General features: G+C 45.2%; 1 protein-coding gene across 2 annotated transcripts in view; it reads left to right on the top strand.

Moving 5' to 3' along the window:
- SMG1 (SMG1 nonsense mediated mRNA decay associated PI3K related kinase) overlaps positions 1–25,958 on the top strand; it is a 408,649-nt gene that overhangs the window by 367,709 nt on the left and 14,982 nt on the right. For both annotated transcript variants that reach the window (XM_063934392.1, XM_063934391.1), the window contains exons 52-61: positions 3,087–3,237; positions 3,457–3,646; positions 4,950–5,419; positions 5,530–5,667; positions 12,531–12,683; positions 12,777–12,956; positions 13,414–13,641; positions 14,103–14,314; positions 14,474–14,580; positions 24,849–25,028. In XM_063934392.1, coding sequence (XP_063790462.1) covers positions 3,087–3,237; positions 3,457–3,646; positions 4,950–5,419; positions 5,530–5,667; positions 12,531–12,683; positions 12,777–12,956; positions 13,414–13,641; positions 14,103–14,314; positions 14,474–14,580; positions 24,849–25,028 — 2,009 coding nt within the window. The remainder of the gene's footprint in view (positions 1–3,086; positions 3,238–3,456; positions 3,647–4,949; positions 5,420–5,529; positions 5,668–12,530; positions 12,684–12,776; positions 12,957–13,413; positions 13,642–14,102; positions 14,315–14,473; positions 14,581–24,848; positions 25,029–25,958) is intronic.

Genomic DNA, 25,958 nt, shown 5'->3' with positions numbered 1-25,958 from the left:
CTCTCATACCAAAGGTATTGAGGATTATACGGCAAAGAGGAGTAAGACTAGTGGCTCCGGATTGGCCAAGAAGGACTTGGTACCCGGAACTTCAAGAGATGGTCACGGACGATCCGTGGCCTCTACTTCTGAGAAGGGACCTGCTTCAGCAGGGTACTTGTCTTTTTCAAGAATTACCGCGGCTGCGTTTGACGGCATGGCGTTTGAATGCCAGATCCTAAAAGGAAAAGGCATTCCAGAAGAAGTCATTCCTACCTTGATAAAGGCAAGGAAGGAAGTCACCGCGAAGCATTATCGCCGTATTTGGCGAAAATATGTTGCGTGGTGCGAGCAGCGGAGTGCTCCGATGGAGGAATTTCAACTGGGTCGTTTTCCTACATTTCCTGCAATCAGGATTGTCTATGGGTCTCAAATTGGGATCTATTAAGGTTCAAATTTCGGCCCTATCAATATTCTTCCAAAAAGAATTGGCCTCAGTCCCTGAGGTCCAGATTTTTATCAAAGGAGTACTGCATATACAGCCTCCTGTGGTGCCTAAGGTGGCACCGTGGGATCTAAATGTAGTTTTAGATTTCCTCAAATCCAATTGGTTTGAACCACTAAAGAATGTGGATTTGAAATATCTCACATGGAAAGTGACTATGTTACTGGCCCTGGCTTCGGCCGGGAGAGTATCTGAACTGGCGGCTTTGTTTTATAAAAGCCCTTATTTAATTTTCCATTCGACATAGGGCAGAGCTGCGGACGCGTCCGCATTTTCTCCCTAAGGTGGTATCAGCGTTTCACCTGAACCAGCCTATTGTAGTGCCTGCGGCTACAGACGACTTGAAGGACTCCAAGTTGTTGGACGTTGTCAGAGCCTTAAAAATATACATTTAAAGGACGGCTGGAGTCAGAAAATCTGACTCGCTGTTTATACTGTATGCACCCAACAAGTTGGGTGCACCTGCTTCTAAGCAGTCGATTGCTCGTTGGATTTGTAACAAAATTCAACTTGTACATTCTGTGGCAGGCCTGCCACAGCTAAATCTGTTAAGGCCCATTCCGCAAGGAAGGTGGGCTCATCTTGGGCGGCTGCCCGAGGGGTCTCGGCATTACAACTCTGCCGAGCAGCTACGTGGTCAGGGGAGAACACGTTTGTAAATTTTTACAAATTTGATACCCTGGCAAAGGAGGACCTGGAGTTCTCTCATTCGGTGCTGCAGAGTCATCCGCACTCTCCCGCCCGTTTGGGAGCTTTGGTATAATCCCCATGGTCCTTTCAGGAACCCCAGCATCCACTTAGGACGATAGAGAAAATAAGAATTTACTTACCGATAATTCTATTTCTCGGAGTCCGTAGTGGATGCTGGGCGCCCATCCCAAGTGCGGATTATCTGCAATACTTGTACATAGTTATTGTTAACTAATTCGGGTTATTGTTTAGGAAGCCATCTTTCAGAGGCTCCTCTGTTATCATACTGTTAACTGGGTTTAGATCACAAGTTGTACGGTGTGATTGGTGTGGCTGGTATGAGTCTTACCCGGGATTCAAAATCCTCCCTTATTGTGTACGCTCGTCCGGGCACAGTACCTAACTGGAGTCTGGAGGAGGGTCATAGGGGGAGGAGCCAGTACACACCACCTGACCTGTAAAAGCTTTACTTTTGTGCCCTGTCTCCTGCGGAGCCGCTATTCCCCATGGTCCTTTCAGGAACCCCAGCATCCACTACGGACTCCGAGAAATAGAATTATCGGTAAGTAAATTCTTATTTTATTGTCTGTTCTCTAGTTTCTTGAAGTCTCACTATTAAAGCTTTCAGGGGGTTATTCAGGTAAGCGACCACAATAATCCCATTCACAACACCAGTGCACACGTATTGGCTGCTAACTGACTCCTCATTTAATATTCACATTTAACTTAAGACAGTTTTTTGTATGCAGTTCATACTCGGCTGCTCAGTATAATTCCTTTCTTAAAAAAGGATTATATGAAGCATTCACTGCCTTCAGAAAACAGGCGGGCTCAGTTAGAGAGGAGGCAGTCAGGCGGCAAGTCCAGGGTGTCTTGGACTAGTTCTCAGTAAAGCTCCACAATGGCTTTGACATGTCCTCACATGCTGCCCCACCACGTCATCAAGCTTGCTTGTTCACAGTCCGGCTGTTTGGCAGGGCATTGCAGTTCCAGGTTCTAGGCCACTGGTGTATAGTCATACACTAATCGTAGACCTGTGAACAGTGCTTTTTGTCTCTGCTCTCCAGCTTGTAGTAGATAATGTGTGCTTTGGTTGCGGAGTATAAACAGAAGAATATAGCAAAGCAAAACACTGTATTTTACTCATTGTGATACTTCGCTACATCTGTTGCATTTACTGTCCATTAGCCACAGTGATAGGTGGAAATGAGAACCAAAGCAAGCTATAACAAATTACACCAGAGGTTATTTTGTCTAGGCAACACTTCCGTCCTGACTTCCAGCCACTGATAAATGCAACAGGAATAGTAAATTACGGAACAGATTACAATGCAGCACATTACATAACATATTGCTTACTAGTGCAGTAGTCCCAGCTCAATCAACTAATACTGTCCTATGGCCCAAACATTGACACCGATGTGGATGGCCGTCTGCACTTTCCCCGCTATACTGACAAGGATGGGATCATTGAGCAAGGCTGTGTTTTAGTTGCTTATTCATCTGATGGATAGTGGTAGCTGATGATGATCTATGTGCACACCATGGGCCCCAACCCACACTCTCTCCCCCCCTTGTCGCAATGCCCCCTATTCCTGGTGGCCCTGAGCAGGAGTTATGCTGCACTAGTTGTACAGTACAAAAAGCTGAAGTGGGCTAAGTCCGCAAAATTGAAACTCCCACTATTAACACCAGCTACAATAACTGTACAGGGTTGACCTGCAAGTTTAATGAGCAAAGATTTTGTGGTAGCGATCTAGTGTGTACATTTGGTTTCACTTTCCTGAATCGTAATGTTGAAAACTTTGTTTATGTCACTGAAACCTAATCAAATGAGCTAAATGTTGCAAAAAAACAGCTAATACGTTCTTCCTTTGGTAAACTGTAAGCTTTTGTGCTGTTTTTTACGCAGATCACTTAATTCTCAGTATGCAGAGTTAATTCAGCCAAGAAACGGCTCAGTCGAAGAAACTCCAAAAATGTCAGCTGGTCAGATGCTTTTAGTTGCTTTTGACGGGATGTTTGCTCAAGTTGAAACTGCATTTGGAATATTACTGGAAAAGGTATGGGCATATTTTATCAATGTAATGCATAATTGTTTGAAATAAAACTAAAGAGCATGAGCTGCTGGGGGGATGGACTGGTGCATACTTGGGAGCTGTAAAAAATTTAATTGTTTGGTGCCCAGTCCTATGCACCACCAATACCCCAAGGTATCCCTGTGGATGCCTATGGACCCTGAAGAAGAAGAAATATAATGGTCATTTTATTTACTTTTACAGTTGAAACAACTGGAAATTCCTCCTGCTTGGAGGAAAGTGGACATCATCAGGGAAGCACGCAGTACACAAGTGAACTTTTTTGAAGATGAAGAACTCAGGCGTGTTTTAGATGAGATATTCTTCCTGAAAAGGCTACAAACTATCCGTGAATTCTTCCGGCTTTGTGGGATATTCTCTCAGGCTTTGTCTGGTAAGTGCACACATTCTCTTCTTTGGGGCGCGAAATTCATTGAAGTCACTTATTTATAATTTATTAAAATTTAATTGTGCATTGGCTGTTTCTCTTTCATTATATCCGGGGGACACTTATATTGGGGTGAATGGAGTAGGCACATCTTCAGTGTGTGTCCTATGTGCTCAACTCCCCAACCCTTTCCCCAAGTGCCTGAGAATCCTTAAGTCCTAAAGATAGTAGGAAGATTACAAACCTTGACGGGGCTGTACTTTTACTGTGGATGATACCTGATTGGATTGTTGCAGCACCTATCCATTCAGGTGTCACTAGTATCAAAAGCAGCGATTGAATTCTCCCTGCGCTGTTTAAACCAACGGTCCTCATGGGGTGTGGCATGCCATGTCGACATTCAAAATGTCCGCTTACACGTAGCCCTAAACCTTTAATAACGATGGTGACTGTCGACATAATGACTTCATACCATTCTCAGGTACCTTGGGTGGGGGGGATACATGTACTCATGTTGAGAAAATGATCTTAGAAATAGGTTTGGAGAAGCTCAGACAAAACAAAGTCTTCTTGGGGCACTCTAATAGAAATTGAAAAAAACAGAAAAATTGAAGAATGACACGTTAAAATCTAACTTTTGTTTCTCTTTTAAAATTTATATAAAAACACTTTGATCCCAAAGTGTGTATTCAAGTATACTCATGATTATGCAAGGGTTTAAGTACTCAAACTGAGGTGAGGTTATAGAAGGGTTTACATATCCTTTATAGAAAACACTTTTATAACCTCACCTCAGTTTGGGCACCTAAACCCTTACATAATCACAAATATATTTGAATATACACTGTGGGATCAAAGTGATTTTATATAAATTTTTAAAGGACAAATATTAAGTTAGATTTCAATGTGTCATCATTATTTAATTTTTCTGATTTTTTAAAATGTTTTATTTATTTATTTATATTCAAGAGTGCACCAGGAAGACCTTGTTTTGTCTGGGTTTCTCCAAACCTGTTTCTGTAGTATCCATCTACAACATTTCTTGCAGCGCCACCAATTGTATACTGTATAGCTATTACCATAAACTACAGTTTGATATTGGTCATATAATGATGATAACGTATAATTAATTACTGGTGCGGATTCAATCTCTCTCTCTCTTAGCACTAGGAATTTAGCCTACAGGTTGTCTATTAATCTAACTGGTGGTCCAACCATTTGTACACCCATTCCCTGTACTACTTGAATTACAAATAGGTTGTTTACTGGAAATACATACATTTCTGAAATGTTATTTTTTTTTCCAAAGGAAAAAGCCAAATTGAAGATCAAGCTCCTGTAAATGGACCTGTGCAAATGGTGAATGTTAAATCGATGTACAGGGGTTCATCTTTGAGTGAAGACCAGATGGCCAAACCAATCAAGTCATTTACTGCTGACTTTGTGAGACAGCTCTTAATTGGGCTTCCAACACAGGCGCTTGGTCTGACACTTTGCAGCTACATCAGTGCTCTGGGTGTGGATGTTATTGCCCAAGTAGAAGCAAAGGACTTTGGGGCAGAAAGTAAAGTGTCTGTTGATGATCTCTGTAAAAAAGCAGTGGAGCACAATATCCAGGTCACCAGGTTCTCTCAGCATGTGATGAGCAGAGCTACTGTCCTAGCCAGCTCTTATGATACCGCTTGGAAGAAACAAGACTTGGTTCGCCGCCTTGAAACTAACATTTCTTCTTGCAAAACCAGCATCCAACGCGTGCAGCTACACATAGCAATGTTTCAGGTAAAAATAAACCATCAGTGTGTAAATAAATATTTGTTTTAAAAAACAAAATTGTGCTTTATTTTCCTGTACCTTTTTATATACTATTTTTATTTTGTGTTTGTTTCTAGTGGCAGAACGAGGATTTACTGATTAATCGTACACAGACGCCACCCATTACATCTCCTCCCCGCTCTGCTATCTTGACCAACATGAAGAAGAAACTTCATACTCTTGGACAAATTGACACCTCTATTGTAGCTGTCCAGGTGCTGTTACTTTATCAAGTATTGTGTATTTTATTGTAATTGCCCATTTTCACAGGTATTTTTAAAATGGGAAAATTATAGCATGAAGCAGCTTTCTTTAGTGCCATTTAGCATACACTGGAAACAAGATTACTTCAGTTGTGAAAATGCTACATGCAGTTTATTCACAGGCTTTGTCCTGGCATACTCATGTCCTGTGGTTGCACCGACGTCCACTTGCATAGTAATAGTAAATGTTTCTCTAGCATCCATAAGGGATATTGGGGAGACTTGGTACGATGGGGTATAGACGGGGTCCAAAGGAGCCGGTGCACTTTAAAATTTCTTCACTGGGTATGCTGGCTCCTCCCCTCTATGCCCCCTCCCATAGGCAGTTTAGAAAAAAGTGCCCTCAGGAGAGGATGCACATCTCTGCAGCTCCAGAGTTTTCTTCAATTTCTTTTAAATGTTTATTTTCGGTATGCTGTTTGGGCAACAGCATACCTGCACCGTGGGAGTTGAGATGGGGCGCGGTCACCGGCCTTGCAAGGTGCAGAGCAGTTTCTCCGCTGCAGGACCACCGTCCTGAGGGGTGGTTGTTCAGCGGGGCACTGCGCTTTGGCTGTAACAATCGCGGCACGCCGCACACCCCTAACATATGACTGAAGGTGATGACTCTGGTGAGTACAAACCGGGGGCCCCTCGGTTCACGTTGCGGCTGAACGCGGGTGCGGCATACGGGACCCTCCTGGGGAGGACCCACTGGAGCCCCCTGTATAGACTGGCTAAAAACAGCTTGAACTAGCACTTGTGTGATGTTTTTCAGCAAACAGGAGACATTGCCAGTATAAATAATCACTGTAGCTACAGCGCCATTTTAGGGGGCGGAGCTACCTCAGAGCGGGACAAGAGGCATTTTGGCGCCTTCCTCTGCTTAATGCAGCCACAGACAGCGCTTCCTTCCTCACAAGACACGCTGGAAAACTGGTACAGGGTGCAGCTAAGGGGGAGAGACGCTATTGTACACTGAGCCCTCTACATGACAGAAACTATTAGTGTTACTGTGATATAATTAGCTGTCAGCCTCACTGGGACTGAGCAGCTAGGGGTGTAGCTGGTGACTCTCTCTCTCTCTCTCTCTCTCTCACAGTAAAGGCAGGCTTGAAAGGTATTACTGTCTGTGTGTATGTTATTGTGCTTACTGTGAAACATGGGTAAACACAAGCTGTGCAGTGTTTGTCACACTAGTTTCTCTCCAATATCTTCTGATTCTGTTCCTTGTGAACAATGCAGCCAATCTTCACAAATCAGAGAAGGGGCTGGGGGAGAGGATACAGAGCCCTCCTGGCTAGGGTCTCTAAACACTATGATGTCTGATATGTCATCCCAGCTCACTGCAAAAGTACAGAAAACTCCGCTACTACAACAAGCTGTTACAGATTTAGCTGCTATGGCAGATGTTACTCAGCAAAGCCCGCCCCCCTCCCATGCAGCACCACAGAAACGTGGTTTGCCTGCTCTACACTCTGATTCAGATGAAGAAATACAGGAGGATGGGGAGGACTTGGATCCCGTTAGTGGGGATTCCAATTCTGCTCAGGGTATTGAACCCCTATTTAAAGCTCCCTCTGGAGGACGCTGCGTCACAGCAGTCGTTTTTCTTTACACAAAACATGCTTAATGTCACTTTCACTGATTCTGCAGAGTTAGATGACTTATTCAAATTGGCCTGGAAAAATACAAACAGAAAATTCCTAGTGTCAAAGTTTTTGCTCACTTTCCCATTTACTCCTGAAGGTAGGAAATTTTGAGAAGAACCCCCGGGGGTTGATTATCAGTCTCTCGACTGTCCAAAAAGGCGGTGCTGCCTGCCTCGGCCTCCTTTACTATAAAAGATCCTGGGGACAGAAAAATAGAGGCTACTCTCAAATCTATTTACATGGCAGCAGGTGTATCGCAAAGGCCGGTCATAGCGGATTGCTGGATGACCCATGCTATTTAATCATGGGCCACTCAAATTCAGGAGGACCTCTCCGGAGCTATGCCTCTGGTCACTGCGGTGACCCTCCTAAGGCACATTCAGGATACTACACGTGTCCTGTGTGATTCCCTCAAGGAGATGGGGAATATTAATGCTAAGACTTCTGCCATGGCTGTGTCGGCTCGCAGTGCTTTGTGGTTGCTTCCGTGGATAGCGGACGCAGAATCAAAGTCCAGTGTGGAATCCCTCCCTTTTTTAGGGGAATGGCTCTTTGGGGCTGTATACGTGGATTTCCAAAGTCACTGCTGGGAAATCCACGTTTCTCCCCTCTGGGGCCCCGCCGGCTAGGCGTTCCTACCCAGGGCCGTCTGTTCAGTCATTTCGATCTAACCGATTTCGTTCTAGGGCCAGAGGTGCCTCTAATGCAGGGGCTACAAGTTGGGAGTTCGACAGTGCTTTTCCCCAACGATTTTTCAAATCAAGCTTACCAGTTTTGGAGGATACACAGGCTACGCTGCAAGAGGCCATCCGGAAGTTGGTCCAGTCCCACGTCATTGTTCCAGTACAGATACCACAACGATGCAGGGGTTAGTACTCCAACCTGTTTGTGGTACCAAAGCCGGACAGCTCGATACACTCCATTTTGAATCTAAAGTCCTTGAATCCTTACCTGAAGGTTTTCAAGTTCAAAATGTAATCTCTGAGGGCAGTGATTGCGGGCCTGGAAGAACAGGAATTCCTGGTTTCCTTGGATATCAAGGATGGCTACCTTCATATCCCAATTTAGCCACCTCATCAGGCTTATCTGAGGTTTGCCCTACTGGACTATCACTACCAGTTCCAGGCACTACCCTTTGGCCTGTCCACAGCTCCGAGGGTATTCACGAAGGTGATGATGGAGATGATGCTCCAACTCCGGGTCCAGGGGGTCAATGTTGTCCCTTACCTGGACGATCTTCTGATAAAAGCAAGATCCAGGGAGCTTTTATTGCTCCATATCGACCACACTATCCAACTTCTGTCACACCATGGGTGGATTCTCAATCTACAGAAGTCCCATCTGGAGCCTACCCAACGGCTCCTGCTCCTGGGGATGTTGCTGGATACAGTGGCCAAGAGAGTGTTCGTCCCGGAGGACAAAGCAAGACAACTTCAGGAGATGGTCCGCATGGTGCTACGGCCTGCTTGAGTATCCATCCATCTTTACATACGATTGTTGGAGAAGATGGTCGCCTCATACGAGGCGGTCTAATATGGGAGGTTCCATGCCAGAACATTTCAATTGGATCTTCTGAGCAAGTGGTCCGGATCACATCTGCTGATTCGGCTGTCACCTCGGGCCAGGATTTCCCTCCTCTGGTGGCTGCAGTCCTCCAACCTACTGGAAGGCCGGAGTTTCGGGATACAGGATTGGGACCATCCTCACGATGGATGCGAGTCTGCGAGGATGGGGTGCTGTCACCCAGTGTACACAGTTCCAGGGCAGGTGATCAACCCACGAAGCCCTCCTTCCGATCAACATTCTGGAACTTCGGGCAATCTACAATACTCTGCTTCAGGCCTCTCCTCTGCTCACGTGATTCAAGTTCAGTCGGACAGCACCACAGCAGTGGCGTACATCAATCGACAAGGAGGAACAAAAAGCAGAGCCTGCATGCGAGAGGTGTCAAAAATACTCCTGGGTGGAAAGAAATCCCAGAGCACTATCTGCAATCTTCATTCCGGGTGTGGACAACTGGGAAGCGGACTTCCTGAGTCATCACGATCTCCACCCGGGGAGTGGGGTCTCCACCATCAGGTGTTCGAACAGATCATCCACCAGTGGGGCTGCCCGCAGATAGACATGATGGCTTCTCGTCTCAACAAGAAGCGTCACGAGTATTTCTCACGAACCAGGCACCCTCGGGCATGGGCAGTGGATGCACTAACGTCGCCTTGGCCTTACCAGCTGGTCTACCTGTTTCCTCCGATGCTATTGCTCCCAAGGGTGCTCAAGCGAATCAGAAATTAGGGAGTCCAGACAATTCTGATTGCCCCGGATTGGCCTCGGAGGGCGTGGTACACGGATCTTCTGTACATGTCTGTTGAAGACTCTTGGCCTCTACCACTAACAAGCGATCTTCTTCAACAAGGACCATTCGTCTACCCGGACTTACGGCGACTTCGTTTGACGGCATGGAGGTTGAGCGGAACATCCTAGCTCATAAAAGCCTTTCCAAAAAGGTTATTGCTACCATGGTTCAGGCCAAGACACCTGTGACGTCAAAACACTATAATCGTATCTGGAGAAGATATGTCTTGCGAAGATATCGGGCGCTTCTTGCGTTTCCTGTAGGCTGGTGTGGATATGGGCTTGCGTCTGGTTTCCATTACGGTCCAGATTTCAGCTCTCTCCGTTTTCTTCCAGAGAAAATTGGCACTATTGCCAGAAGTTCAGACCTTCTTGCAAGTGTACTCCACATACAACCTCCTTTTGTGCTGCCTACAGCACCCTGGGATTTGAATGTGGTGTTGGAATTTCTACAGTCCTCTGATGACTGTAGAAGACAAGTACCTCACGTGGAAGATAGTGGTATTACTGGTCCTGTCTCAGAATTGGGGGCCTTATCGTTTAAGAGCCCGTACTTGGTCTTTTACGAGGACAGAGCGGAGCTCAGAAGTTCCTGCCGAAGGTTGTCTCTGCCTTTCACCTGAATCAACCTATTGTGGTTCCGTCCAGTTCTGACACTTCTGCTCCTCCGGAGGCATTGGATGCTGTGCGAGCCTTAAAGATCTATGTCAAGCGAACTGCTCGGATCAGAAAGACTGATTCCTTGTTCGTGCTCTATGATGTGCAGAAAAAGGGTTGTCCTGCTTCAAAGCAGTCCATTGCTAGTTGGCTTAGGCTTACTATTCAACATGTGTCGGCAGCCTTTCCTGTTTTTAAGTTTCTGAAAGCCCACTCTACAAGATCTGTGGGCTCTTCCTGGGCAGCTGCGCAAGGAGTCTCGGCCTTGCAACTATACCGAGCTGCTACCTGGTCAGGGAAGAACACCTTTGTGAAGTTCTACAAGTTTGATACCCTGGCCAAAGAGGATACCCAGTTTGGGCAGGTGGTCCTGCAGCAGTCTCCGCACGTTCTGGAAGCTTTGGGATGTCCCCATCGTACGAAGTCTCCCGAATATCCCTTATAAATGCTAGAGAAAATATGATTTTAATTACCTACCGGTAAATCCTTTTCTTGTAGTCCATAAGGGATATTGGGCGCTCGCTCGCCTCAGTGCGTTGACTTTTCTTCAGGTTCTCTGTTATGTGGTTACCTGTTCAGCTGTTGCTGTTGTTGTTACCAGCTGTTGCTGGTTGTTATATGTTCGTGGTGTGCTGGTATTTAATCTCGCCACGTTTTGTTGTCATGTTCCTTCTCTCATATATGTTCTTTCTCCTGCCAGTGATATTAGTAGAGATGAGCACATTTTTCAGACCTTCCTGTGAATATTTGTTCCATCCCGCAATTTGCTGCAGGGATTTCATGAACTTTTTGCAGCAGAATTTGACCAGTGAATAATTCCGCCTATCATTTCTATTCCGCATTTTCTATCCCAAATAAAAACCACAGAGCAGAATTGTTTGAAAATCATTGTCCCAGCTCTATTAAAAATATAAACTTGGAGAAATGAGGATTTACAAATATGGGGGCTAATTCATAGGTGGATGCTAATTGCTGCGTCTTTGTGAAAATATGCAAAAGCTACAGGAGGTGTTTAAACTGCAGGCTTCTATGATCTGCTGCTGTGTCCTAGGATACAGTATCTGGTCATCTGCATGAACATTGGACATCAGATTAACCCTCAGGCTACTAATGATGTCCTTTGTATCATGTTGCTGCAGCCAGTGAAGCTACATCCGAATACACAGCCACTGATTTCAGCACACCCAGAAAACTGAGCTGACGTGCCCTTTTTTCACCACTCTTTGTTCTTATGTTCCTTCTCTCAAATGTCCTTTCTCCTTCGGGCACTGTTTTACCTATAACTGCCTGTTGGAGGGGGCATAGAGGGGATTTGGCAGCACTCCCAGTGAAGAAATTTAAAATGCACCGGCTCCTTTGAACCTCGTCTGTACCCATCGTACTAAGCCTCCCCAATATCCCTTATGGACTACGATAAAAGGATTTACTGGTTGGTAATTAAAATCCTATTTTTTATTTTTTTTTTGGTGTCGTTTTATTCGTAAAGTGATAGGGAACCCCAATCAGTGCACAGTGTTCGCTCGCCATGCTTCGAGCAAGGTTACTATTCCCAATCGTAGTCCACGTGGAACGTAAAGTATGAAAAAGTTCAAAAAATGAAAGTGAAAAACGCATGTCGACCTAGTGGCCATGTCGAATAGTGGTCGACCAAATGACTGTCGACCTACTGACCGTATCCCCTGCAGGGTTTGGGGCACTGCAAGCCACATTGCAGCCTCATATCTCCCAGTAGTGCGTCTTCTGTGTATGTGCAGAACCAAAAACATCAGGTTTACGTACATCTCTCAATTAGCCCCACAGCAAGAAATTGTATTGCTGGAACTTTACGCTGATTTGTGCTGCTGTTTAAGTGTGTATGTTCAGTGCTACCTCACGCAACTCTTTTGGTGCCAGAGATCAGCTGGCTACTTTCCTGTCGTAAGAGCAGCCTTTATACAGCTATACTGTTCAGGGAATATTTACAGTAAAGCTATATCGCATACCAATGTTTTCCTACACGCCTCAATGGGCGGTAAAAGATCAGTAGAGGTTATGGGTGCGGTTCAACAGTGAGATGGTCTGAATGCTAGCAGCTCATTCTTTGCTTTAAATTAAATTGCCCCCTATAATTAGAGCATAACATTTTATCAAGTCTTTCTCTTAGTTTTATCTTCTGTGTTCAATTTTCCCATATAGGAAAAACTTGCCACTTTAGAAGCTAGCATTGAGCAGCGCTTAAAGTGGGCAGGAGGGGCAAATCCAGCATTAGCACCTGTCCTTCAAGATTTTGAGGCAACTATTACAGAGAGAAGAAATTTTGTGCTAAAAGAAAACCAAAGAACGAGCCAGGTACTGTATACGGTGCAGTCCTGATTAACACTGTTAACGACGCCAGCTCACCTATATGAAATATAATCTTGTTCCTCCTTTGGGAATTTTCAGGTCACTTTCCTGTGCAGCACTATCATACACTTTGAAAGCTTACGTACACGGACAGCAGAGACACTAAGCCTGGACAGCAGCTTATTTGAGCTCATTAAACGTTGTCAGCAGATGTGCTCATTTGCTTCCCAGTTCAACAGTACCGTGTCTGATCTTGAGCTTCAGCTTCTGAAACGCGTGGTCAGTATTATAGCTGAGTTTTATGTTTCACAGTTACTGAATTTTACAATATAAATGTGCTAGCTGAAGGGTTAGATCAGAGGTTCTCAAACTCTGTCCTCGGGGGCCCACACAGTGCATGTTTTGCAGGTCTCCTCACAGAATCGCAAGTGAAATAATTAGCTCCACCTGTGGACCTTTTAAAATGTGTCAGTGAGTAATTAATACACCTGTGCACCTGCTGGGTTACCTGCAAAACATGCACTGTGTGGGCTCCCGAGGACCGAGTTTGAGAACCTCTGTGTTAGATTTTTGTTTTTCCATTGTTTCAACAGCTTTTCACTCAAACATTTTATATTTCTTAAGTGTTCTTTGCTGCTTATTTAAAACAGATTTTTCTATGTAAGCAGATATGCCTTTATTATACAGATCAAGTCTATGGATGTTTTGAGCTACTTAAACAAGCACTTTCTTGCAGGGCCCAACCAGTGAGCATTCTATAGGAAGTCCTGAGTGGTTGGTTTCTGCCCACAAGCAGCTGTGCCATGATATGGCAAACCAGAGAAATCTGCAGAGTGAGGAAGAGCAGCAGATTGAAGCTGTGTGTGAAACGATACAGAACCTGGTAGACTGCATCAAGACTGTGCTCACTGGCCACAACAGGCAGCTGGGAGATGTCAAACACCTACTGAAAGCCATGGCAAAGGTAAGCTTTTGCGTAATTTCTAATCAGATTAATTGTACCATTCAAAATCTATAAATGATTAAAGTTAAGAACAATAGTTGCATAGATAGGTTGCATATGAAATACAGGCAGTTGGGATCCCGACAACCAGAATCCTGACACTCCCCAGTAAGTATCTCTGTCCTACTCCTGACCAATCCCTCCTGCAGCCTATGTGCCTGGTCATGCTGGTAGGTGAGAACATGTTGGATGGAGCTACCCTTTAACATCATAATTCATAATACTGTTAACAAATGTCTTGTGAGCAAATATGAATATAGTGGTCACTTGCTGGTCTGTGAACCTAAAGACAAGCATTAGTGTGTGCATTTACATGGTGTGTGTATATATCATCTTGCTAATACAAAGATTTTGTTTATTTTGCCATCCTTAAGCAGCTTATTTTTATTGCTTTTAAATTTTAAACATATTTTTACTTCAAGGATGAAGAAGCAGCCTTAGCAGATGGTGAAGATGTGCCATATGAAAACAGTGTTAGGCAGTTTTTGTGCGAGTACAAGTACTGGCAGGATAACATCCAGACTGTTCTGTTCACACTGGTTCAGGCATTGGGCCAGGTGCGCAGCCAGGAACATATAGAAATGCTGCAAGAGATCACTCCAACATTAAAGGAGCTAAAGAAGCAAAGCCAGAGGTAAGAACTACAATACAAAAACACAAGTTTAAGGAAATATCTTAGTGCGCAAAGTGGTAGCTGCTCGGTGAAGAGGTAAGAACTAGTCCTAACAATGTCATTAAAGTCCAAATCTGATACTTTGTCCTTCATTCCTTATCTCTCTGTCTCTCTCCTCAGTATTTATAACAACCTGGTGGGTTTTGCATCACCTTTGGTAACAGATGCTACAAATGAATGTGCTAGCCCAACTACATCGTCAACGTATCTTCCCAGTTTTGCTGCAGGTAATTTCCTCCACGCCAGATAAAGATTTAAGTTGTTTTTTTGTTTTCCTTTGACCAAGAACCCCTTATACTTGTTGCCATCTTGATCTTGTTCACTGTTTGAGCCTTAGTTGTCTTTCCTTATTTAGGTGTCATTTCGTGGCAACCCATCATTTGATTTGCAAATAATACATGTGCTGCATGATTGTTCTGTGTGTTTGGGAAAAACTTTTTGTCTACTGTATCTCTATGTAATTAATAACCATAATAATTGCAATTTCGAAAGTAAGGGATAGGAGAGTGCTTCACACAGGTGCCTTATCACAATGACCTTGATTAACCATTCATAATATACACTGCTCAAAAAAATAAAGGTAACACTTAAACAACACAATGTAACTCCAAGTCAATCACACTTCTGTGAAATCAAACTGTCCACTTAGGAAGCAACACTGATTGACAATCAATTTCACATGCTGTTGTGCAAATGGAATAGACAACAGGTGGAAATTATAGGCAATTAGCAAGACACCCCCAATAAAGGAGTTGTTCTGCAGGTGGTGACCACAGACCACTTCTCAGCTCCTATGCTTTCTGGCTGATGTTTTGGTCACCTTTTGAAAGCTGGCAGTGCTTTCACTCTAGTCTTAGCATGAGACAGAGTCTACAACCCACACAAGTGGCTCAGGTAGTGCAGCTCATCCAGGATGGCACATCAATGCGAGCTGTGGCAAGAAGGTTTGTTGTGTCTGTCAGCGTAGTGTCCAGAGCATGGAGGCGCTACCAGGAGACAGGCCAGTACATCAGGAGACGTGGAGGAGGCCGTAGGAGGGCAACAACCCAGCAGCAGGACTGCTACCTCCGCCTTTGTGCGAGGAGGAACAGGAGGAGCACTGTCAGAGCCCTGCAAAATGACCTCCAGCAAGCCACAAATGTGCATGTGTCTACTCAAACGATCAGAAACAGACTCCATGAGGGTGGTATGAGGGCCCGACGTCCACAGGTGGGGGTTGTGCTTACAGCCCAACACCATGCAGGACGTTTGGCATTTGCCAGAGAACACCAAGATTGGCAAATTCGCCACTGGCGCCCTGTGCTCTTCACAGATGAAAGCAGGTTCTCACTGAGCACATGTGACAGACGTGACAGAGTCTGGAGACGCCAAGGAGAACGTTCTGCTGCCTGCAACATCCTCCAGCATGACCGGTTTGGCAGTGGGTCAGTAATGGTGTGGGGTGGCATTTCTTTGGGGGGCTGCACAGCCCTCCATGTGCTCGCCAGAGGTAGCCTGACTGCCATTAGGTACCGAGATGAGATCCTCCGACCCCTTGTGAGACCATATGCTGGTGCGGTTGGCGCTGAGTTCCTCCTAATACAAGACAATGCTAGACCTCTTGTGGCTGGAGTGTGTCAGCAGTTCCTGCAAGACTAAGGCATTGATGCTATGGACTGGCCCGCCTGTTCCCCAGACCTGAATCCAATTGAGCACATCTGGGACATCATGTCTCACTCCATCCACCAACGCCACGTTGCACCACAGACTGTCCAGGAGTTGGCGGATGCTTTAGTCCATGTCTGGGAGGAGATCCCTCAGGAGACCATCCGCCACCTCATCAGGAGCATGCCCAGGCGTTGTAGGGAGGTCATACAGGCACGTGGAGGCCACACACACTACTGAGCCTCATTTTGACTAGTTTTAAGGACATTACATCAAAGTTGGATCAGCCTGTAGTGTGTTTCTCTATCGTCCTAGTGGATGCTGGGGTTCCTGAAAGGACCATGGGGAATAGCGGCTCCGCAGGAGACAGGGCACAAAAAGTAAAGCTTTTCCGATCAGGTGGTGTGCACTGGCTCCTCCCCCTATGACCCTCCTCCAAGCCTCAGTTAGATTTTTGTGCCCGGCCGAGAAGGGTGCAATCTAGGTGGCTCTCCTAAAGAGCTGCTTAGAAAAGTTTAGCTTAGGTTTTTTATTTTACAGTGAGTCCTGCTGGCAACAGGATCACTGCAACGAGGGACTTAGGGGAGAAGAAGTGAACTCACCTGCGTGCAGGATGGATTGGCTTCTTGGCTACTGGACATCAGCTCCAGAGGGACGATCACAGGTACAGCCTGGATGGTCACCGGAGCCTCGCCGCCGGCCCCCTTGCAGATGCTGAAACAAGAAGAGGTCCAGAATCGGCGGCAGAAGACTCCTCAGTCTTCTAAAGGTAGCGCACAGCACTGCAGCTGTGCGCCATTTTCCTCTCAGCACACTTCACACGGCAGTCACTGAGGGTGCAGGGCGCTGGGAGGGGAGCGCCCTGGGAGGCAAATGAAAACCTATTTGGCTAAAAAATACCTCACATATAGCCTCCGGGGGCTATATGGAGATATTTAACCCCTGCCAGAATCCACTAAAGAGCGGGAGACGAGCCCGCCGAAAAAGGGGCGGGGCCTATCTCCTCAGCACACAGCGCCATTTTCCTTACACAGCTCCGCTGGTCAGGACGGCTCCCAGGTCTCTCCCCTGCACTGCACTACAGAAACAGGGTAAAACAAGAGAGGGGGGGCAAAATAGTGGCAAAAATTATATTATAAAAGCAGCTATACAGGGAGCACTTATTATAAGGCTATCCCTGTCATATATAGCGCTTTGGTGTGTGCTGGCAAACTCTCCCTCTGTCTCCCCAAAGGGCTAGTGGGGTCCTGTCTTCGTTAAGAGCATTCCCTGTGTGTCTGCTGTGTGTCGGTACGTGTGTGTCGACATGTATGAGGACGATATTGGTGTGGAGGCGGAGCAATTGCCAAATATGGGGATGTCACCTCCTAGGGGGTCGACACCAGAATGGATGCCTTTATTTATGGAATTACGGGATAGTGTCAACACGCTAAAGCAGTCGTTTGACGACATGAGACGGCCGGACAATCAATTAGTGCCTGTCCAGGCGCCTCAAACACCGTCAGGGGCTGTAAAACGCCCTTTGCCTCAGTCGGTCGACACAGACCCAGACACAGGCACTGATTCCAGTGGCGACGGTGACGAATCAACCGTATTTTCCAGTAGGGCCACACGTTATATGATTTTGGCAATGAAGGAGGCGTTACATTTAGCTGATACTACAGGTACCACTAAACAGGGTATTATGTGGGGTGTGAAAAAACTACCTATAGTTTTTCCTGAGTCAGAAGAACTAAATGAGGTGTGTGATGAAGCGTGGGTTGCCCCCGATAAAAAGATGCTAATTTCAAAGAAGTTATTGGCTTTATACCCTTTCCCGCCAGAGGTTAGGGCGCGCTGGGAAACACCTCCTAGGGTGGACAAGGCGCTCACACGCTTATCTAAACAAGTGGACCCTCTCCTGAGACGGCCGCACTTAAAGATCCAGCAGATAGGAGGATGGAAAATATCCAAAAAAGTATATACACACATACAGGTGTTATACTACGACCAGCTATAGCGACAGCCTGGATGTGCAGTGCTGGAGTAGCTTGGTCAGAGTCCCTGATTGAAAATATTGATACCCTGGATAGGGACAATGTTTTACTGTCTTTAGAGCAAATAAAGGATGCATTTCTTTATATGCGTGATGCACAGAGGGATATCTGCACACTGGCATCACGGGTAAGTGCTATGTCCATTTCGGCCAGAAGAAGTTTATGGACGCGACAGTGGTCAGGCGATGCGGACTCAAAACGGCATATGGAAGTTTTGCCGTATAAAGGGGAGGAGTTATTTGGAGTCTGTCTATCAGATTTGGTGGCCACGGCTACAGCCGGGAAATCCACCTTTTTACCTCAAGTTACTCCCCAACAGAAAGACACCGACTTTTCAACCGCAGCCCTTTCGTTCCTTTAAAAACAAGAGAGCAAAGGGATATTCATATCTGCCACGAGGCAGAGGAAGGGGGAAGAGACAGCAACAGGCAGCTCCTTCCCAGGAACAGAAGCCCTCCCCCGCTTCTACAAAAGCCTCAGCATGACGCTGGGGCTTCTCAAGCGGACTCGGGGGCGGTGGGCGGTCGTCTCAAGAATTTCAGCGCGCAGTGGGCTCACTCGCAGGTAGATCCCTGGATCCTGCAGATAATATCTCAGGGATACAGGTTGGAACTAGAGACAGATCCACCTCGCCGTTTCCTGAAGTCTGCTTTACCAACGTCCCCCTCCGAAAGGGAGACGGTCTTGGAAGCCATTCACAAGCTGTACTCTCAGCAGGTGATAGTCAAGGTACCTCTTCTACAACAAGGAAAGGGGTATTATTCCACTCTATTTGTGGTACCGAAGCCGGATGGCTCGGTAAGACCTATTCTAAATCTGAAGTCCTTGAACCTGTACATAAAGAAGTTCAAGTTCAAGATGGAGTCACTCAGAGCAGTGATAGCGAACCTGGAAGAAGGGGACTTTATGGTATCCTTGGACATCAAGGATGCGTACCTCCACGTTCCAATTTACCCCTCACACCAGGGGTACCTCAGGTTCGTCGTACAAAACTGTCACTATCAGTTTCAGACGCTGCCGTTCGGATTGTCCACGGCACCTCGGGTCTTTACAAAAGTAATGGCCGAGATGATGATTCTTCTTCGAAGAAAAGGCGTATTAATTATCCCATACTTGGACGATCTCCTGATAAGGGCAAGGTCCAGAGAACAGCTAGAGATGGGATTAGCACTGTCTCAAGAAGTGCTAAAACAGCACGGGTGGATTCTGAATATTCCAAAATCCCAGTTAATGCCGACAACTCGTCTGCTGTTCCTAGGGATGATTCTGGACACGGTTCAGAAAAAGGTTTTTCTCCCGGAGGAAAAAGCCAAGGAGTTATCCGAGCTTGTCAGGAACCTCCTAAAACCAGGAAAGGTGTCTGTACATCAATGCACAAGAGTCCTGGGAAAAATGGTGGCTTCTTACGAAGCAATTCCATTCGGCAGATTCCACGCAAGAATTTTCCAGAGGGATCTGTTGGACAAATGGTCAGGGTCGCATCTTCAGATGCACCAGCGGATAACCCTGTCTCCAAGGACAAGGGTATCTCTTCTGTGGTGGTTGCAGAGTGCTCATCTATTGGAGGGCCGCAGATTCGGCATACAGGATTGGATCCTGGTGACCACGGACGCCAGCCTGAGAGGCTGGGGAGCAGTCACACAAGGAAGAAACTTCCAGGGAGTGTGGACGAGCCTGGAAACGTCTCTTCACATAAACATTCTGGAACTAAGAGCAATCTACAATGCTCTAAGCCAGGCAGAACCTCTGCTTCAGGGAAAACCGGTGTTGATCCAGTCGGACAACATCACGGCAGTCGCCCATGTGAACAGACAGGGCGGCACAAGAAGCAGGAGTGCAATGGCAGAAGCTGCAAGGATTCTTCGCTGGGCAGAGAATCATGTAATAGCACTGTCAGCAGTGTTCATCCCGGGAGTGGACAACTGGGAAGCAGACTTCCTCAGCAGACACGACCTTCACCCGGGAGAGTGGGGACTTCATCCAGAAGTCTTCCACATGCTGGTAACCCGTTGGGAAAGACCAATGGTGGACATGATGGCGTCTCGCCTCAACAAAAAACTGGACAGGTATTGCGCCAGGTCAAGAGATCCGCAGGCAATAGCTGTGGACGCGCTGGTAACGCCTTGGGTGTACCAGTCGGTGTATGTGTTTCCTCCTCTGCCTCTCATACCAAAAGTATTGAGAATTATACGGCAAAGAGGCATAAGAACGATACTAGTGGTTCCGGATTGGCCAAGAAGGACTTGGTACCCGGAACTTCAAGAGATGATCACGGAAGATCCGTGGCCTCTACCTCTAAGGAGGGACTTGCTTCAGCAGGGTCCCTGTCTGTTTCAAGACTTACCGCGGCTGCGTTTGACGGCATGGCGGTTGAACGCCGGATCCTAAAGGAAAAAGGCATGCCGGAAGAAGTCATTCCTACTTTGATTAAAGCAAGGAAGGAAGTAACCGTGCAACATTATCACCGCATTTGGCGAAAATATGTTGCGTGGTGAGAGGATCGGAGTGCTCCGACGGAGGAATTTCAACTGGGTCGATTCCTACATTTCCTGCAATCAGGATTGTCTATGGGTCTCAAATTGGGATCTATTAAGGTTCAAATTTCGGCCCTGTCGATTTTCTTCCAGAAAGAATTGGCTTCAGTCCCTGAAGTCCAGACTTTTGTTAAGGGAGTGCTGCATATACAGCCTCCTGTGGTGCCTCCAGTGGCATCGTGGGATCTCAATGTGGTTTTGGACTTTCTAAAATCTCATTGGTTTGAACCACTAAAAAATGTGGATTTGAAATATCTCACATGGAAAGTGACCATGCTACTAGCCCTGGCTTCGGCCAGGAGAGTGTCAGAACTGGCAGCTTTATCTTACAAAAGCCCATATCTGATTTTCCATTCGGACAGGGCGGAACTGCGGACTCGTCCGCATTTTCTCCCTAAGGTGGTGTCAGCATTTCATCTGAACCAGCCTATTGTAGTGCCTGCGGCTACAAGTGACTTGGAGGACTCCAAGTTACTGGACGTTGTCAGAGCATTGAAAATATATATTGCAAGGACAGCTGGAGTCAGAAAATCTGACTCGTTGTTTATATTGTATGCACCCAACAAGATGGGTGCTCCTGCGTCTAAGCAGACGATTGCTCGTTGGATCTGTAGCACAATCCAACTTGCACATTCTGTGGCAGGCCTGCCACAGCCTAAATCTGTAAGGGCCCACTCCACAAGGAAGGTGGGCTCATCTTGGGCGGCTGCCCGAGGGGTCTCGGCATTACAACTTTGCCGAGCAGCTACGTGGTCAGGGGAGAACACGTTTGTAAAATTTTACAAATTTGATACTCTGGCTAAGGAGGACCTGGAGTTCTCTCATTCGGTGCTGCAGAGTCATCCGCACTCTCCCGCCCGTTTGGGAGCTTTGGTATAATCCCCATGGTCCTTTCAGGAACCCCAGCATCCACTAGGACGATAGAGAAAATAAGAATTTACTTACCGATAATTCTATTTCTCGGAGTCCGTAGTGGATGCTGGGCGCCCATCCCAAGTGCGGATTATCTGCAATAATTGTACATAGTTATTGTTAACTAATTCGGGTTATTGTTGTAGGGAGCCATCTTTCAGAGGCTCCTCTGTTATCATACTGTTAACTGGGTTTAGATCACAAGTTGTACGGTGTGATTGGTGTGGCTGGTATGAGTCTTACCCGGGATTCAAAATTCCTCCCTTATTGTGTACGCTCGTCCGGGCACAGTACCTAACTGAGGCTTGGAGGAGGGTCATAGGGGGAGGAGCCAGTGCACACCACCTGATCGGAAAAGCTTTACTTTTTGTGCCCTGTCTCCTGCGGAGCCGCTATTCCCCATGGTCCTTTCAGGAACCCCAGCATCCACTACGGACTCCGAGAAATAGAATTATCGGTAAGTAAATTCTTATTTTTTCCATTTTAATTGACTCCAAATCCAGACCTCCATGGGTTAATAAATTTGATTTCCATTGATAATTTTTGTGTGATTTTGTTGTCAGCACATTCAACTATGTAAAGAACAAAGTATTTAATAAGAATATTTCATTCATTCAGATCTAGGATGTGTTATTTTAGTGTTCCCTTTATTTTTTTGAGCAGTGTATATTAACACACAATTATTCATCTTTACTTTGGTTTCATATGTTTGCTTCGATAGGGAAACACAAATAGTCATCGTTATCTAAGGGCTTCTCCACAAAACTCTCCTGTTTTTGTGTTTCAATACGTAAGGAATCAGGGAAAAAGCCTGAACCTAGAGAGCCTTTATGCTGTGCGTTGTGTGGTGCCACATTGGCAGTGGTGGCATCTGCATATTGGAGATTACAAGAGAAAATGTTTAACTGTTTGTGGTGGCCTTCTGTAAATGGGGTTTCATTGCTTTCCATGCAGTTAGCGTACACGTCCAAGCATAGAGTGCAGAAGGTATATATGCTGCTCTGTTTCTCTGATCTTTTCTCATCTTTGGTTTGGGAACCATCAAAGCCCTAAAGTGGTTCTGTAATGTAAGATGGAAAACTAATCTGCTTTGGGTAATGTGGAGCCTGCCTGCCACTTCAGGGTCCAGTGTAAAGGCAGTGACTCTTCATACTTCAGCCGATTCCACACACTGCAGTATATTCCTTCTGAGACCCAGATAGGAGGGCAGAGAGCGTGGTGCAGTTGCAATTCACTACAAATCATGTCATTGAGACCCTGGACCACCTACTTCTCTTGGAAAGTGGTTGTCTCTATGACTCTGATCTACCCTCTCTCAGGATTGCTGGTGAGATTGAGTTGACATTCCAGAAGATTAGGCAAGTATGGTGCAGTCCTGTGGTTGCAGTGTGAAAGCCAGCCTAGTAACCTGTTCTGGTTGGCTTCATATTAAACCTCACGCCCCCTTCTGAGTTTTGTTTGGACTCCATTACCTACTGTAGATTTACTAAGATTTCTAAAAATTAAAGTGAAGGGTGTAGTCCATAGCAACCATTCAGATTCTAGCTAGCCTAATGTGCTCTAGAAATGATTGCTATAATGTACACCACAGTGCAAAACGCTGATAACTTTTGGGCAGGAAGTACTAACACAGTGGCATTTTTTATGACACCGATAGCTATATTTCATAAATGCAACGTGTAAATGACATCCCTTTGCCGTATTTTGTGTCCATTTTGTTTAATGTTGCCTGGTGTGTTGGCTAATTTTTATTCTTGTTGTGCGTGTAGTTCTGTCTCTTGTTTGTAGGCCATTTTCGTGTTCTCCCTCATGTTTGGAAGTGTTTGCTGCTTGTGAACAGAAGTCTTAGGGCAGGCATGTCCAAACTGCGGCCCTCCAGCTGTTGAGAAACTACACATCCCAGCATGCCCTGACACAGCTTAAGCATTCTCTGACAGCAAAACTGTGTCAGGGCATGCTGGGATATGTAGTTTCACAACAGCTGGAGGGCCGCAGTTTGGACATGCCTGTCTTAGGGGTTTATTTATGTAGTGTTTGGTTGTACAACCTGGACTTTCTGATTAGGTTTATACCCAGAATATAAAAGGGCAATGATCTTTATTGGGGGAGGGGGGTAGAGTAGCAGTGAGTTAAAAAATTAAGTTATGCAGAAAGGCTTTATCATAGACAGCATTTTTTTTTTAACATGTTGGCTTTCTCTTTACTATTAAATTTCACTAATTATAAGTGTAAGAAATAAAAATGATGCCATACCTTTTAAACTGGTCTCTTACAGTTTAGTTAAACTTTAATTCACATAAAATATATAAAAAAAAGCCAAGAGCATGTATAGATGGATATATTGAGATAGATATGTAAATACATATATTTATTATGCATAAATTTAATATTGTATGCTTTACTCCTTATTACAATATCTGTATATAAGGGTGTAATTGTGAGTATGTATAGTTATAATCTGAAAAATGAGTTTTCCGCTTTTAGCTAATCAACATTTGAATTAAAGTACATTCCTAAGGCCCATTTGTTCTGAAAATGGTGTATGCTAAAAGTATTGCTTTTACTGTATGTCAGATTAGCCCAGGTCTTAAATCCCGGGGGCCAGGTCGCCATGGCCCCTAGATTTTACTGCCTGTCTACCAGATTATGCAGGGAAGGGAGTAAGCGGCCCCAGCGGAGATTCGTGGGCGTGCCTGTATTGCAGCAGCTATTTCATGCATGTGCTCAGTTTCCGTCCCGGCCCACGCTGAATGCTGTGTCTGGCTCTGTCTGCCCTGGCTGTTGTGCCTGTCTGCTGTTCCAAACTCTGACTGCATAGAGCTCTCCAGTAAGAGGGTCTGTGTGTGGCCAGGGATTGTGGCTTCGGAGGGGGTAGTGAAGTGGTCACGGGGTAGGTGTTGGTTGGTTGCCATGGTCCCTTAGTTATGTGGCCGTATGGGGTTGGTTTGCACAGGGGGTGGGGGAAAGCTGCTCAGTAATGTGGCTGCGGAGAGGGTTTCAGTTATTTTATTTTTTGGGGGTGATAGTCTAGATCCTACACTTTCGTCTTGGCTCCTAGATTTTATAAAAATTTGTTGAGCCCTGGATTAGCTGATGCACCTTTGTGTCTTCGCTGTTATTTTTTAAATCACCTACTAGCTTCAATCTCAAACAAATGTCTAACACTATTGTCTCTGCTATGAAATTAAAATTGTTCTGTGTATGTACAGTGCAGTTAAACTGGTTTTACTTGTTTTCCTTCCTAATACTTTCAATTGTTTTCATACCTATTTTGTTTCAACCTGTTTTATTTTTTCAATCTTTTTTTTCTAACTCTCTTCGTTAATTCCCATTGTGTTTCTTTTATGCAAAATTGAAAACAAACAAAAGCTGTGCGTAGCAACACTATACAGAAAACCCAGCCTGAATGCATGTCACAGAATGCAAAGAAGCCAGTTCAGAAAACGTTGGCACCGTCGGCAGATACGCCACCCAGCATTGTTCCAGGGCTTGGCAGGAGTGTTGTTTCTAGTCCTAAAAAGGCAGTGCGGGACCCAAAAACTGGCAAAGGTAAGCCACTCTATCTTCACTTTTTAAATGTAGCTCTTATGTGTGTCCCTATAGCATGCTTTATACACAGACTTCACATCAGCCTTTAACAGTTGCATTTATACTAGTATGGTGTTTCTATTTGGAAATGTAATACATTTTCATTTATGGAAACCCTTCACTGGAAAAACAATTTGTAGATGGGTATTTCAACCTAGTCATTTTATTTTTAAAGCTTAAAGTATTCATAAATAATGGTGGGGGGGGGATTAGAAATCCATAAATCGTGCATCAAATTTGCCTGCGTCAAGCATGAAAACTCCTTTAGAACTGCAATTATGTACATTTTACATGTGCTGCATAGTGATCCATTCATTAAATCAAATGGAATCCTGCTTAAAAGCCTTAAACAACTTGGTCAGTGAGCATATGTAATTTAAAAGAATCTGAACATCTTTCTCCCCCCTATTCAAAGATGCATTATTTTATGTGTTTACGGTAAACTGGTTGGAAACAAAACAAAAGATAGAAGGGTCTGGGCATTTTTTATTGCTACCTTACAAATACATGTTAAATGACAAATTCAGAACTTCTTTTGTGCTACATTATGGCATGAGACCAGGATGTCTTTGGTGAATCTTCCAATTCAGCTGTATTGAGGTTTCTCTTCTACAGTTTGGTGCCTATAATCATCTTTGTTTTTAGAATGAATGATGAGCTGTAGGTGATCCTTCCCCCTTGTTCCTATACTTCCCTTCCAGATCATATATTATTTACGTTGACCGTTTACACTTATACATACCAAATGTTACTCTGTTGTTGTAACGCAACGAAACATTTTTTTTTTTCAGAGTACCTTACTATGTACCTTAATGTTTGAAAACCTTTATTAAATGTTTTTATAAATAAGAAAGATCTGAACATCCCATTGATACCGTTCAACAGGCACTG

The sequence above is a fragment of the Pseudophryne corroboree genome, chromosome 7 (genome assembly GCF_028390025.1).
Source record: "Pseudophryne corroboree isolate aPseCor3 chromosome 7, aPseCor3.hap2, whole genome shotgun sequence".
In the NCBI taxonomy this organism is placed as follows: domain Eukaryota; kingdom Metazoa; phylum Chordata; class Amphibia; order Anura; family Myobatrachidae; genus Pseudophryne; species Pseudophryne corroboree.
This window is presented reverse-complemented; position numbering and strand designations above follow the sequence as displayed.